Source organism: Dromaius novaehollandiae, chromosome 3 (assembly GCF_036370855.1).
Source record: "Dromaius novaehollandiae isolate bDroNov1 chromosome 3, bDroNov1.hap1, whole genome shotgun sequence".
Classification (NCBI taxonomy): Eukaryota; Metazoa; Chordata; class Aves; order Casuariiformes; family Dromaiidae; genus Dromaius; species Dromaius novaehollandiae.
Window position 1 is genome coordinate 119,016,602 of NC_088100.1, and position 14,659 is coordinate 119,031,260.

At 41.5% G+C, this 14,659-nt stretch overlaps 1 protein-coding gene across 2 annotated transcripts in view; it reads left to right on the forward strand.

Annotated features, from left to right (window-relative positions):
- TMEM63A (transmembrane protein 63A) overlaps positions 1–10,464 on the forward strand; it is a 34,321-nt gene extending 23,857 nt beyond the window's left edge. For both annotated transcript variants that reach the window (XM_026094641.2, XM_026094642.2), the window contains exons 19-24: positions 780–942; positions 2,075–2,180; positions 4,621–4,788; positions 8,170–8,285; positions 8,671–8,733; positions 9,339–10,464. In XM_026094641.2, coding sequence (XP_025950426.1) covers positions 780–942; positions 2,075–2,180; positions 4,621–4,788; positions 8,170–8,285; positions 8,671–8,733; positions 9,339–9,509 — 787 coding nt within the window. In that variant the 3' untranslated portion in view covers positions 9,510–10,464. The remainder of the gene's footprint in view (positions 1–779; positions 943–2,074; positions 2,181–4,620; positions 4,789–8,169; positions 8,286–8,670; positions 8,734–9,338) is intronic.
- Positions 10,465–14,659: the final 4,195 nt, after the last annotated feature.

Sequence of the window (14,659 nt, forward strand, 5' to 3'; positions counted from 1 at the left end):
AGAGGTGGTTCTGTTCCCAGAACCTTGCAAGTTCTGTGGAAGATAAGAAGAGATGTTCAGATGCAATGCAGGTGAGAGGGGGCCAGACAATGTATTGAGGGTTTTTGCATATCATTGACAGGATATCCTCCCAAGGATTACAGTGAGGTCAAGTACTGTTTCAGAAACAGTTTGACTGTTTTAAGAAATCTGAATGTTTTTACCCCAAGATTGCAAACTTGCAGATACTGATTATTACAAGCTGTTGATTATGAGCTGGCTGTGGTGACTGGGTGGAAGGAATAGGGCATAATTATTAGGACATAATTAGGTTCCTAGATACTATTTCAAAATCAGTTACAAGAAGATACTTACAAGTTACTGAGCTAGGAGAGACCATCATCCTATTGCGGTCTTATCTCATCTTGTCTCAAGTTGTCGTTGCAGACATCAAGTGATGCTCTCATCTACTATCAGCCATCCATCAAATTTTGCTGTTTTTCTTCCTGAACAGTTTATTCCTTATCCAAACTCTGTGACTCAGCTAGCCTTCTTAGAGACTCGCTGGCAATGGCACCATAAAAATATGCCCTTACAGTATAGCACACTTAGAGCATTTAAAGCTATATGGTGCTGTTTTTTAACTTAAGATTATCAGAAGTCCTCTAGCCACTTCTTATGATGTCCAGTGCTTATCTTTATGGAGAGATATTTCTGACGGTGATAGGGGTCTGTTGTCTGTATGCCCTTTCTACTTGCTAGTCTGTTTTCCAGTTACTGTCTGATGTCTTTCCTTGTAGATGCGTCTTTTTGCCTGACCAGGGAGCCTTCTTTGTGAACTACGTGATTGCCTCTGCTTTCATTGGCAATGGGATGGAGCTGCTGCGCCTGCCTGGCCTCATCCTTTACACCATACGCATGATAATGGCCAAGTCCACAGCAGAAAGGAAAAATATTAAACAGGTATTAGAGCCCCTTCATAGCAAGGGGCAATTAAATGACTGGTGTTCATCAGAAAAAGTGGGAGCCCCCATCCTTCATAGCATTAATTATCAACTCCTGTCACTTTTTTGGCCTTTATTTTGCTCAGCCATAAAAGCCTTGTATTCCCTTCCTGTGCAACATGGGAAATTGTGAGGTATTTATTCATATCGGAGGTGGTCACAAATAAAAATCCAGGCTCTGAACTTCAGACATAATTCTCTTCCTAGCCCCAAGTGAGAGCTTTATGGTGACTTCTGAATTTATAATACACTTCTAAACATTTTTTAGTTTGGGTCTGTACATAGTTAGAGCTTGTTCTGTCAGCCCACAGGAGTGTACAAACTTGCAGTCATGTGAGTGCATACCTTAATCTGATACACATATCAGAATAAGTACACGTAGCAGAATAAGTACTTGTCCATCTGTGTCCCATTTTAAGAACTGGGCTTTCACTTCCAGGTGATGTGCCTTCTTGCAGCCTGAAATTCAAGATATTAGAATGGGAACTTAAGCTAAACCTGTATACAGCTGCCCCCATTCTTCTCTTTAACAGATCTAAATGGTGGGTTCCATTTTTAATAGTATTTTTTTAAACAGTCACTTCTGTTAACTGTTGCATATTACCCTTGCTCTGGTTGAAATGAAACAATACAAAACCATTTTATATTGTTTTCACATCCCAAGAGGTTCAGCTAAGAATCAAAAAATGGAAATATTGATCACACCAAAGCTTTGATATTTTAAGCTACTGTGAAAGGCAACACAGGGAACAGTACAGATTCAATGGCGCTTGTAGTGAGATCAAGGTTGAGAGTTGAGCACAATTATTTTCTGCTGTATGGTTTTAAGTAGTTGCTTCTTGTACATGAAAGCAGATTTCTTGAGAAATGCCTTTGAGGTTATGAAAGAAGTAGCATATTTTCTGCAAGTGTGACTGTCCAAAACACGTAATACTTATATCTGTCTAATTACATTGTTTATGCCTCTCAGGAAAATAACTGATCTCTCAGAGAATAAGAGAAAGTGAATTGTTGCTTTACTGAATCTTATCTTAATTTCTGACCTGTTGATAGATGAAATGAGAGTTGGGGTATCTTGTTTTTGTTCATAGCAACAAGCATTTGAATACGAATTTGGAGCAATGTATGCCTGGATGTTATGTGTGTTCACTGTCATCATGGCCTATAGCATTACCTGCCCCATCATTGTCCCATTCGGTAAGTTTTCTGATGAGCGTGTGCATGATGTGAGGGAGCTGGGGGCATGTGGGAGTTTTGGAAGGCCCAGTTCTGGGTTCTTAGTCTGGTTCGGATGCTGGTGATCCCTGTGACTCTGATCCAAGATTAGTTTTCTTCCCTTCTCATGAAAAGCGGGACAGAAGGTGGTGAATTACTTAATCCTTGTACTGCCTCGTACTAAAGTTGCAAGTGATACATCTAATGCCAATTTTATTTCTAAAGATTGAGTGTATTGGCTCTGTCTAGCGGTGGTCTTAAGTGTAGGAGTTCGGATAGGTTTGGGGGTGAGGAGATTATTTTTTTTTATCTCTGAGTTCTCAAGCTCTCAGAGAAGCAAGCTGCATAGGATATCCAACCTGGAGATCCAACTTAAGCAGCCAGACTTCACTTGAGACATTTTGGTCCCCAGATTCTTTAGACACATTCGGAAAAGCTTTATCAGAGAGTTTGACTGAAGTGTGTAAAATGAAGCACAAAAACAGGTATGTTGATCCAGTAGCAAGAGACTGGATAACTACCTGATCTCTCCTTGACACTGCCACAACTCTTCTGTGCTACTAACCATTGATCGAAAATTCCATGTCCCACATGGGATGGGAGAAGGGGCTGTGTCCATCCCTGTGCTACGGACAGCTGCATGCTCCATGGTCCTGACCCCAGGGACGTGACCTAATGATGTCCTGACTGCTGGGTCGTGAACACTGTTCCTGTCCTCTGACAGAAGAAATGCTGTGTACTCTGGTAGACCTACTGGCTTAGATAGTTAGTGAACTGGGAGTTCAGGGTGTGCTGAGGGAGTGCAGCTGCAGGCTTCCTTCTTCTAGGATGTTTCCTCTTGCAGGCTTCCTTCTTCTAGGATGTTTCCTCTTGCAGGCTTCCTTCTTCTAGGATGTTTCCTCTATTCAATTGGTGATCTCTCAACATTTCTCTTATGTTGCCTGCATATCCAGCTTTGACTGCTTCTTTCCTTTTGCTGTACTAGTCTTTAAACCCTATATGGGTGTGCAAAAAAGTTTACTTGTCTTTTTAGAACTCATTAACAAGTGTTCTTTTCTAGTGACTGTGACCTGATCTACCTCTTATTTTATTATGTCTTTCATTCACAAAAATGCTGGACTGTTGTAAGAATTATGTATAAAAAAACCATTTCAGCTACTGTAGACATTTCCTCTCAGGAAATCTGTTAATCAGGCATAACTAGTACTAAATCATATGGTATATTTGATATTTTCCTTTTCTAATTCAAAATTCAGAGAGTAGAAACAACATAATTACCTAAATTAGATATTGGCCAGAATTCTTTTTAATCAACAACCTTATTATAGGGAAAATGTGGCCAGATTTTTATAACAACATACTTCTGTTTATATTATTTAGTATTCTTTCTGAAAAGTCATGAATGATTATGAGCCATGCATGATGTTCATTTTTTATAAACTCTCTGCTGCATGCTATAGACAAAGTAATGGTTCTGCAAAAAGAAAAATATATTGAAACGTATTGCTGTTGGGCCAAATACAGCTGTGAAATGATGCAAAATGTTATTGTTGAGATGGCAAAGCATGTACATTACTCAGAAAAACTCAACTGTTTCCTTTGCTGACACTCATGTAGGTGAACTTGCTGTCCTCTCTTAAGGCATATAATCCATAACATGTATTAGTATGCTAAGTGAATAATAAAATAACAGAAGCTTAGAAGACCCTGAAGAATCCACTAGCAAAAAGCTAGTAGAAAGACAGATGCACAAATATGCCATTACTACAAGAGAAGCATGTCCAAATTAAATGTATCTATGTAACAGACTGTAAAATAAACCTCGCGTAGGTAATGTTGGAAAAATGCAACTTAATTCCACAGAAGTAGAACAAGCGCTTTTTCTGTGTGCTGACTGTAAATATCTGAATGTACTGCTGCATACCAGAGCTGTTGCAATTCATAGCTGTCGCAGCTGTAACTGGCTTTTTTGGGATAAGACAAACTGACTTGAAATTCAAGCATGATTTAATGAAGGCTGAGAGGAAAACATTAAGCCACTGTTAGACTGTTCTTCTGTTACCATTACTGTGATGAGGGAGTTACCAGTTGCATTTCCAGCATGGGCATTGCAAGTCCTCCCTACCACCCTGGCCCATGTTCCAGTACTGAGAGGAGCCCTGGGTCCGCTCTGGGAGCGCAAGTGGTGCCAGGGCTGCAGCGGAGATGCGTGGGGGGAGGGGGACAGGGATACACCAGGGTCCTGGCCTGGCCTGGGGACCCAGCCCCTGCCACATGAACAACCTTGGTGCCAGCTTCTCTACCCCATTCATATTTGGGCTGTATCCGCTGTTGGTATCTGGTTTTTAAGTCACTTGGTTAGTGTAGATCTTGCAGAACTGCTGCTTTTTATTGTCCTTGGCTCTCCCTTTCTTCCTTCCAGGCTTAATATATATACTCTTGAAGCACATGGTGGACCGTCACAATCTTTATTACGCGTATCTACCTGCTAAGCTGGAGAAGAAGATCCACTTTGCAGCTGTGAATCAGGCGCTGGCAGCTCCAATTCTCTGTCTTTTCTGGCTCTATTTTTTCTCATTGTTGCGGCTAGGTAAGTATTTTTTTTTCACTGAGAAGCTACTCCTACCTCTCTTGTCAGCTTATCTAGAATTACATGGGAAGTCTCATAGACTTTGCAATCTTTAGAGCTTGTCTTTTTGCTTCTGCAAATGGGAAGTAGTGTTGCTTATGTCTGATACATTAGCTTCAAGCTGTTTACATGGAGCTCCATATTCCTTCACTTCATTAGGAGATCAGGTGTTTCCAGATCTGAGGGTTTGAATTGGCCAGTTTGGCTACTGAGCAACAGACAATAAACTCCATTAATTAAAATCGGTTCAGAACTAGTTTCTTCTAGTAAGATGGTCTCTGGCTTCACCGCATGCATTTGTATTCTCTATGTGCAAGTTTAATTTGCCTCGGTGAGTTGGCAACTGCCTCTGTTGCACATCTATCAGTTAGAAAAAAATGAAAAAGTTGGCTAATAATACCAAGACCTGTGTTAACATCATCTATTAAACATAACACAGAACAGAGTGCAGTGAGATAGTGACTCTCCTCCCTATATTCTAATTTAAAACCCCATGTTTTGTATTTAATTCATTTTGCAAGTACAGATGCTCTGTGTTCTGCAAATACTTGACATTAATAGCATCTGCTGTGGTATACAAATGGCTTCAGAAAAGGTTGGCAATGGCTTATGGCTTTCTTTACCTGTGATGTAGGAGGAAGCATCTGGCATGGAACAGGGATGTTGGTGATGCTAGAAAGAGTTGAGTTTCCCTTCCTGCAGCCCTTGGTATCTAACTCTGTTTTCCCCTCTTCTCGGCTTCCACACCAATGATGACGAATGAGTGTGTTTGCCTAATGTTTTTTTAGCATACCAGTAGTGAAAAAGATACTGTTGGCAGGCTGTCATCTAACTTTAGAGTTAACTCCTGGTGGATATAAGAGGCACTCAGAACTATTGCTTCAGGATTTGAGCAGATGTCACCGTATTAGCTATTTGCTTGAGAGCTTGTTCTTTCCCTTGTTTTGAGAGCTCTCTTTGCAGCCAGGAGGACTAACCAATCCATGTCCTCTAAAAGTAACAGCAGAGTTTCTAGAGCACGTTTTAGAAAAATCAGCTCCAGTCACAGCAATTGATGTGCCTCTTTAATTGAATTATAAAGGAAATCTTAGTGTAGTAAAAATTAAATCTTTATAATAATGTTTTGTCGTTCTGCATCTACAACAAGACCATCATTCATCATGGAACTTAGTAATGGAAAATGCAGATCGGATTACTGTGTTTGGCTTGGGGCCAGCATAGAGTTTTTTTTTAATGGGATGTTCTTCAGTGTTTTGTCAGTGCAAAAGGCAGTCTAGTCAAGTGGTGTGAGGCTGAGAGGTTGCAGCTTAAGGTTTTGATTTCATTGCTGTTGGTTACATTGCTGATTCTTGTCCAGAGAAGAAGGAAGGAGGAGGAGGAGGGCTCTGCTTCCTTATCTGCAAAATAAATCAGTTTACAGTGCGTAAGGCTGGACTGTTTTATCGTCAATTTGTATAGTTTGCCTTGTACAGTTTATAGATACTTCAGTCTAGTTATATAGTACAGTGATAATACCCTGTTTTCTTACCACAGAAATGTAAGACTGAAAGGACCTTGAGATCATTTAGTCTATCCCAGCTCTGAGTCAAGATCAAATAGCACTTGACTGTCTGCAGAAGGTGTTTATCTCAGCTGGTAGGCTGCACTGGTGCCATCTATTTCTTTTCTCAGTCGCTGTTTTCTTCCTCAGTTCCCACGCTATCAGTTCATCAGATGCTGTGCTTCTCGCAGCAGAGGAGGTGATGCTACTATATGCAGTTCAGCCTCCATCTCCGGGGACGATCACCCAAGTCCCATATTCTCCAGAGCTGTGGGCAGGGAGGAGTGCTGAGGAGGCAGGGCAAGGGAAACCAGTGCTGGGGAGATTTCTTCTTTTTTCACTGATCTCTGCTACTTTCCTTGTGCTTCACACCACATGTTGATTTAGACATGCATCAACAACTGGGAAATGCTGCTCTAACCTATTCTTATAAAAACAACAACTGTTAAAGGAGATTCCAGAATGCACATAGGGAGTCTGTTTCATTTCCCTTTTTGGTTTGGACAGTGACATGTTTTTATTCTTCTTTTGTTTTGGGTTTTTTTTTTTCCCCTCAAACTGATCTGCACAGGATTCATATAACCATGCTAAATAGTGAAACTTGTCTGGTCTATGTCACTACATATGCTGGGGTTACAACAAGAAAATTTGAGGGTTGCTGTTGTCTCTTTTGGTTAAAAAAAAAAAAAGTTTGGAAAAGGCTAAGAGAGAGATATATATATGTATATGTATATATATATGTATATATTTTATATATATATATATATATATAATATATATATATGTATATATACATATTTTCCCCCCCTCATATCTTATTCGAGTCATCTTTGCTGTAAAATGAGATTAATTTCTTCAGATTATTTCCCCCGTGGACCTGGAGAATCACTGTCATTGTCAGAACTTTTTTCATATCAGAGGCTGCTACCATGTCCTTTTGTATGGTGTGTTCTCTCTCTGTCTTTCTTTAAACGAGAAAAACTTAATGTTCAGCTTAGTTCATGTTTCTTCAATTTCTTTTCCCTCTTGTTCCGTCTCCTTGTATTCTTCCCAGCTCTGTCCATATTTTCATAGTGGTGTCCCAAACAGACTGGGCTGCTCAAATTGAGGGCTCAGTGGCACCAAAAAGAGTTACTCTTTTGTATAGGTACCAGAGGCTTGTGTTTTTCCTCCACTGCCTTGTGATAGCATCACACTACTGACTCATTTTTCCAGCTTGTCATCATCGATTGCATTCTCTAGTGCTACAGTCTTGTCTCTTGTCAGTTATCTGTCTATACCTACGTTTCATTTTTCCTTTCAAACTGCAGTTATTTATAGTTGTCTGCATACAGTTTCATCTTACTGACTTACTGGAGGGAGTCCTCTAACTTATCAAGGTCATTTTGATCTCTCATTTTCCTGTTTGCAACCTTTCCAGTATGTTGCCATCGTCATATTTAATAAATGGACCCTACCCATTCCATCTCACAGATCATTAATGAAAGTGTTCTAAAACTGAGTCCAGAATAAATGACTGAGGGAGGAGGAGAAGGATGTCTGAGTCTTGTTTATTATTCAAATTTTGCAGCCTTTTCCTTTTGCCTTTTTTGGCCTCTCAGCTGTGAAAACAGCTCATTCAGCTGTTTTATCAGTCAGTGAGCTTTGCACATTACCAGGCTCACCTGATCCAGGCTCAAAGTGGCTTGCCCAGTCCTTTAAGGAAAAACATGAGGCTTCTGAAAATGGGGAAGACAAAGCAAGGGTTTGCTTGTTTTTCCTGCGATGTACTTTTATATTGTATTCTCTGGATATTTTTCTAGGCTTTAAAGCACCCACAACTATGTTTACCTGCCTAGTTGTCAGCATCACAATTGTTATTTGCTTGGCTTATACCTGTTTTGGCTGTTTCAAGTACCTGAGCCCACTGAATTACAAGGTAAGTGGTGGACACCTAACACCTTACAGCACATATATGCTTGGTGTAGCAACAGCTATTCCTGCTCGGTTGTTTTTTGCCTTGTCAGGAGCAAAATCTATCCACAAAGGTTCGTGCTGGTAAGACTGAAGAGGGCTGGTCAGTAGAGGCAGGTTGCTTGGCACAGTGGAAGTGTGTCTGTGTTAGCAGGGACTAAAAAAGTAAAGAGAAGTATGGAAGTAGGTAAGAAGAGGATGGGAGGCAAGTTCATTGTAACCATACGGTAGAGCACCAGCACTGATCTCTCTCTGCGAGTTTTCAGGTGCTTACAGTCTGTTCTGTATATTGTTTTGACTTAAACTTGATACTGTCTCTCTCCCATTCCCTCACCTGTTACTGGCTGCAGATAGAAGACTTGCAAGGAGAAAGAGGAAACGACACAGATGTACGAGCCATCCCAGCATCCTCTGTAAGAAGTTAATGCAATTAATAATACTGTCTTTCTAAAAAAAAAAAAAAAAAAACCTGATTTCTCACCCTGCTCACCAAAGACCCTGTGTAGAAAATACTGGTCTGAATGGACTGTGGGACTTACCCTGTGTTGGTGGGACCAGCGAGTTCTGCAAATGCACTGCTTGACTGTTCCCAGGTGGTGGTGCAGCAGTACCTTTGAACATTTACGACTAGTTGAAACGTTACTTCCAGCAGCTGTATACGCTGTGTTGTGATGCCTGGATCTTATACCAGGCAGTCCTGACTTCTGGACAGCATTCAGGTGCAGTCAACTGCCACTGCTTGGTGATTCTGAGAGTTGTGCTGTGTGTAGCAGGTCTTAACCTGCCGTAGGACTGGGGGTAGAAATAGAGGTCTTTGTGCGACAGGCTACAAGTTGTTCACGTACAGGTGAGTTTTGCACTACGAAACCTCCCTTATGGTGCAAAAGGCCTTAGATGTTAAGGCGAAGAATGGGAAATGGATGAAAAGAGGAGTGGTGAGGGGAAAAATTATCTGGGTAAACTATCCCAACGTGATACTTTGAGAGACTAGTAAAATTGTTAATGCTTGTGATTTCAGAAGTTCGTCCCCCACGTCTTGCATCCTCATTCTACAGAAAGGACGGGGTTGGCCCATAGAAAGCAGCAGTCATACGGCACCATGGACGACGCTATTTCACACACAGAAGGAGACATAAGCAATTCTGCAGGACCTGCAGTTATTGAGCAGTCATCGAAGGGTTGTGTCTGAATACCAAGGACTAACACGAGGTGGAGCACTTGGTCCAGCTTTAAAAGAACTAATTTCCCCACCACCACCCCCTAAGCATTCTGATTAATTTACACATTCCTGCCTACAGAAGAGGTGCATTTCATACATGCATAATTCATTGTGTGGTCTGCAGCTGTGCCTGGAGATTAAAAAGCAGATGCCTTGGAATTGATTGTTTTGCAGGACGTCTACACACATTGTGGAACAAGCATGCTGATCACCGAGATGCGGATCCTCAGGAGCTTTACTTCTGCTGTCTCATCATTTGCCTTATGAAGATAACTGATGCTGCATATAGATAACGGGTCGCTGAGGCAAATGCAGCTCTCAGTTGCAACTGCCATTTATTTATTCAGAATAATTCTTGAATTTTTAACAAACCTTGAGTATTTATAAACCACTTGGGATGTATTAAATCCTGAGCCAATGTCACTTTTGATGAAATTACTGTGTCCGTAGGAGCTGGGGAGGGTGTTGGGGGGTGTCTCTTCTTTTGTCACCCGAAGTAGTCAGTGCAGACATGAGCACTATTTTTTTTTTTCTTGAAAGACATGAGGGAGTTACTGTGCACTTGGATATTAAAAGTACCAAACCCAAAAGACTGGTGAAAAGAAGGGACTGATTGATCTGATACTGTTTTTATATATTCTTGGAGGGCATTCAGGTTGTTGGTTTCAGTTCACTATTTTTAAGGGCCTTCCACAGTGAATGTTCACTTGCCAGCAATAAAGGATGTAAACATTTTATCTTTCTTTTTAATCTTGGGTCAAAATGACAAATCTGTGGGGTTTTTCAATAAGTGCCAATTACACGAGCTGTAAGATAACGAATTTTTTAAATTATGTAGTTGGTGCCAATTTATTCCAAAGTACATTGTGTCAAAGTGTAACTAATAATCACAAAGCAATAAAACACTGAGTTCAGATAAGTTTAAGACTGTCTTGATTTCTTACTTGTGTATTTAAATTCTGTCTTTGCTCATGCTGTGAGGCAGCCAGCAGTTTCATGAACTGTTTGTAAGAGTACTGTCACAAGGCTCAGAATGACAGTACGTCCCATGAGAGATTTGGATACTTTTAAATTTCTCAAGGCGGTGAATCTTGCTGACTTTTGAGTAGGAGAGGGTTTTGCCCTCTCTAGCCCTCTGTCTGTTTGTGTGCTCACTGTTAAACAGCAAGCTACTTTTTTGTGAAGCAACAACATCTTAAGATTGGGGCCACTGGTGCCAGAGATAAGTGTGTGCAGATGTTCAGTGTCTTGCAGGATTGCCTCCAGCTTCCTGAGCCCGGCCTTCTGGATGAACGTTGAGAACATCGGAGGAGGAGACCTGCTCTCGTACAAGATGGCCCCTGCAGAGCTCTGATAATCATAATGACAAGACCGTCCTTTTAGCTGAAGGTGCACAAAACTCCTGGCTCTTGAAAGATAAGTGAGGAGTCTAGTCTTGTCTAGTGGGGGCATGGATCATTGTCAAACTTCGTTATGCGGTCAGTTTAGAGTCGCTGTTTAGTAGCATTCTCTAATAATACCACAACTGTGGTATTATTAAAGGTGGTGTGTACCTTGAATACAAACTGCCATTTAAGAGTGGGACTCGAGGCAAAAAGAAACACAATGGCCTCTGCGTTTCTGCTTGTCAGAGTATTTCATATGGCCGTGAGAACAGAAGGAAGAGACAGAGCCTCCTGCTGTGCTAATTAGATCAGAAATATGTGACTGTTGTAACTCACTCTGAGCTGCAGTACCCCATCTTGTGCAGGCATCTGCAGGCGCAGTGGACACTTCTTAGTACACTAATTGAGGAGGCAAATAAATGGTTCAGCTGGCACACTTGACCCGGTTACAGTGCTGGCACTGAGCGGTTTTTAAGTTCTGTGGCGTAACTTACTCTTTTGAACAAGTGGCCACTGTGAGGTTCATATGTCGTGTCAAGGACAAAAACTCTTCTGGTTATTGGATTTCCTTTTTGTGCTCGTCTGCTTGGTGCTTGGAAGGCTGCTGAGCCTTGGTAATGAAACTCCTTATTGCTGGCATAAATTCAGTATAGACAGCAGCAGTAACAGGGCCGACTCTTCGGTGAACTTGAATAAACCTACCTCTAGTCATGCTAACGTGCTTCAGATAGTAGAATATGGAAAACCTATTAGGTAATGGAAAGTTGTATCTTGCTAAATAGTCATTGCTGGCATTTGTAGAGGCAGTTAATGTGTCTGATGTGGAAACCACCTGCATATTTCACCTATCGTGTAGCAGCTACTCTAGCACAACACTGGGCTCTGCTGGAGTTAAACTCACAGCCGTTAGTATTTATAATATTAGGGCATGATTTGGTGTACTCACACCCTGCTTGGGTAAAGGTTGGGATCATCTGATAGTAAATTATCACAAGACCTCTGTCTGGCAGCACACAAAGTAAAGCCTGGTCTGTCAGCTTTGCTCTGTTGTGCTTACTTACCTAGTATCCTTTGGTCTCTCTAGCTCAGAGCTGGAAGTAATTAAGAAACTGCCCTGGCTCTAGTTCATTCTTTCATGCCGGTGGATGTCTCTGAGAGGATAAAATTAGATCAGCAGGAGAAACTCCTTGCATTCCTCACTGAGCCTTAGAGAAAAGCTGAGGGATGGAAGCCTCAGCAAAAGGGGATATTGGCTGCACTGCATTTGAAATTCATATTTAAAGCCATTGCACATTCTTCACTATGCTTTTTATAAATCCTTTGGCAGGAAGCCTAAGCAAATGGCCCAGCTGGAGTTGCTGATCGTAGCTCCCAGAAGCCGTATTTGCTGAGATCCAGCGCCTGCTGCTCTCCTTGCATCGCTCAGTTGGAACAACACCCCCCTTCCCTCCCCCTCGAGTCTTGCTAAGTCCTTACGATCTAGCAGCCGCTGCCTCTTGGAACAGCACCGTTCCCATGGAACGTGAATTCTGGGCAAGTCTGACGCTCAAATGTGAGTAAGCCCTACAGAGTGGCCTGTGGTGGGATCCCACATGACACAGCCAAGGACACAGTCTCTTAAAAGTTGAAGAACAGAGCCCATGTGATGCTCATACAATGTAGCGCAGTTCTGCAAAGGCTAAATTTCTCTTTCGGAGAAGAAAATGCTGTATGGTATGCTGAGACTCCAAAAAATTGGCTTGTTTAGATATTGCCTAGCTCTGTGCCAATCTGGGCATGCATACAGTAGCAGCTGTGCCTGGTTCACCTTCTCCTGCCCTGTTACCACACATCTTCAACACCCAAACAAAGATGGCAATTTCTTATTTGCATTAGGTGCACATGTTCCTGCCTTGCATTCCTCTGGGCTTTTCCCATGTCCCGAGCCAAAAGCAGAGCTGTGTCCCAGCTAAGTTTCTGCATGATTCAATGTAGCACTAGTCCATCTCTGTACAGAAACTCAGTTCCCAACTCTGCTTACCCATAGATACTAATAGCACAACTGAAGGCTTTCTCCTGTATAATCTACAGATGGTTCATATATCAGAGTTGGAAATGTTTCACTTTTATGCTTTTCAAGAAGGTGTTGTCGTCCTAGGAGCATCAGAGGATCACAGATGCTTGTTCTCCAGGCTCTTTGCAAAAAAGAGGTGAAAAGCACAGGAAGATTTGTGAGGAGGGATCTCTTTCTACCACCAAAATGAACGTAAGTCCTTTGAGTGCAGAGAAAAGACCCAGTTTATTGTCTCCAAACAGCAACAATGTAAGGAAATGCACATTTTTTAATTCCATATGGCAGCAAGGGCCATAACTTTCTAAGAGGACATATGTCCATATTTCTCAAGTGGCCATACAGATTCCTTCTCTGTCTAATCTGGACAGGACTTTTGGAGTGTTTCTGCCTGTCATCTGTCTGTAACAGCTGCAAGTGCCTGTTTCAGATATTTCAGAGAACTTTGTTTTTTCTGCTCTGAGGACAGCTGTCTGCCAGATCAAACCAGGAAGGAAATGTCTGAAGGCAGGGGCACTGAAAATTATCTACTGGGTCATTATAATAGAACATTCTTCCCTCTGATTTTTCAGCTCTCGCATTATCTCCTGGCTCTTGCTTTATATCTGGCATTCAATTGGGTAGGTCATAGCATCTGAGCTGCAAGTGCATCTTCCAAACTTTCTGTGCTCAGATATGGAGTTCCTGAATTATCTTGATTTGTTCTATATCAGTTACAGACTGTAAGCCTTTATTGCTTGGAGAAGATGTGAATCAACATCACCTGTCTTTCTATCGTGTATATACCATAATTAGCTTTTAATTCTTTTGCTGAAGCAAAGAATGGACTCCCATGAATTAACTGGTATGATATATGAAACTGCTTCCCCCTATTCAATGCATCTCCGTTACTAATCTCTTCTAGGCAGGAGGCTGCAATCCCCAGTACAGTGACTGGATTCCTGGCTGACACCAAGCACTGTCGCTTTTCTGGAGCATGACTTGTTCTCTTCTGCAGCACCTTATTTCCTGCCTTGCTAAGGAAGTTCTGGTATAGCAGGTACCTGATCTTCCCAGATCTGAATAGATTGAAATTCCCACTTCAAGATCAACTTTTATGGCTAGTGAAAAATAACGTTCTGTGGCGTTAGGTAAGGATTTCGCTGACTTAATGAACTAAATATGTTTCCAAATTCAATTTTGGATAGCGTTCTCTTTCCGTTAAAGTTCTGGTTTGGAAATGTCCAGAACTATGGATAGTTTGATAGTTTTTGATAGCTGTGATAGTTTTTTTTCCCCGTCTGATTAGATGAAGATTTTGTGTATTAAAAAGACCTCTTTTTACTACTGTATTTGAGTTTGCACAGGAAAGGTTCTCCTTGTTATTTTCCAGTGCCTAAGTAGAGTGCAGGCACTGTTGCCTGCCAGGTGGAGATGATATTCATTTTGTCATAGCTGTCCTGAGACCTTGACTGATCTGCTGCAGGATAGATATTAGAAAGGTTCAGTACATGGTATTTGTTTGTGAAAGTGTCTAAAACAACCCAAATTCTCAGATTCTTAGTTGTCATCTCTCTAAAATTGGGTTGGCAACATCTACTGATGTCAAATTTGTGGTCCTCAGCAGTCCAGAGCTTTATGCATCTTATCATCTACCTAGGATGTGACAGATACATGATTTTTAGGGCCTTTAAAACATTCCTATC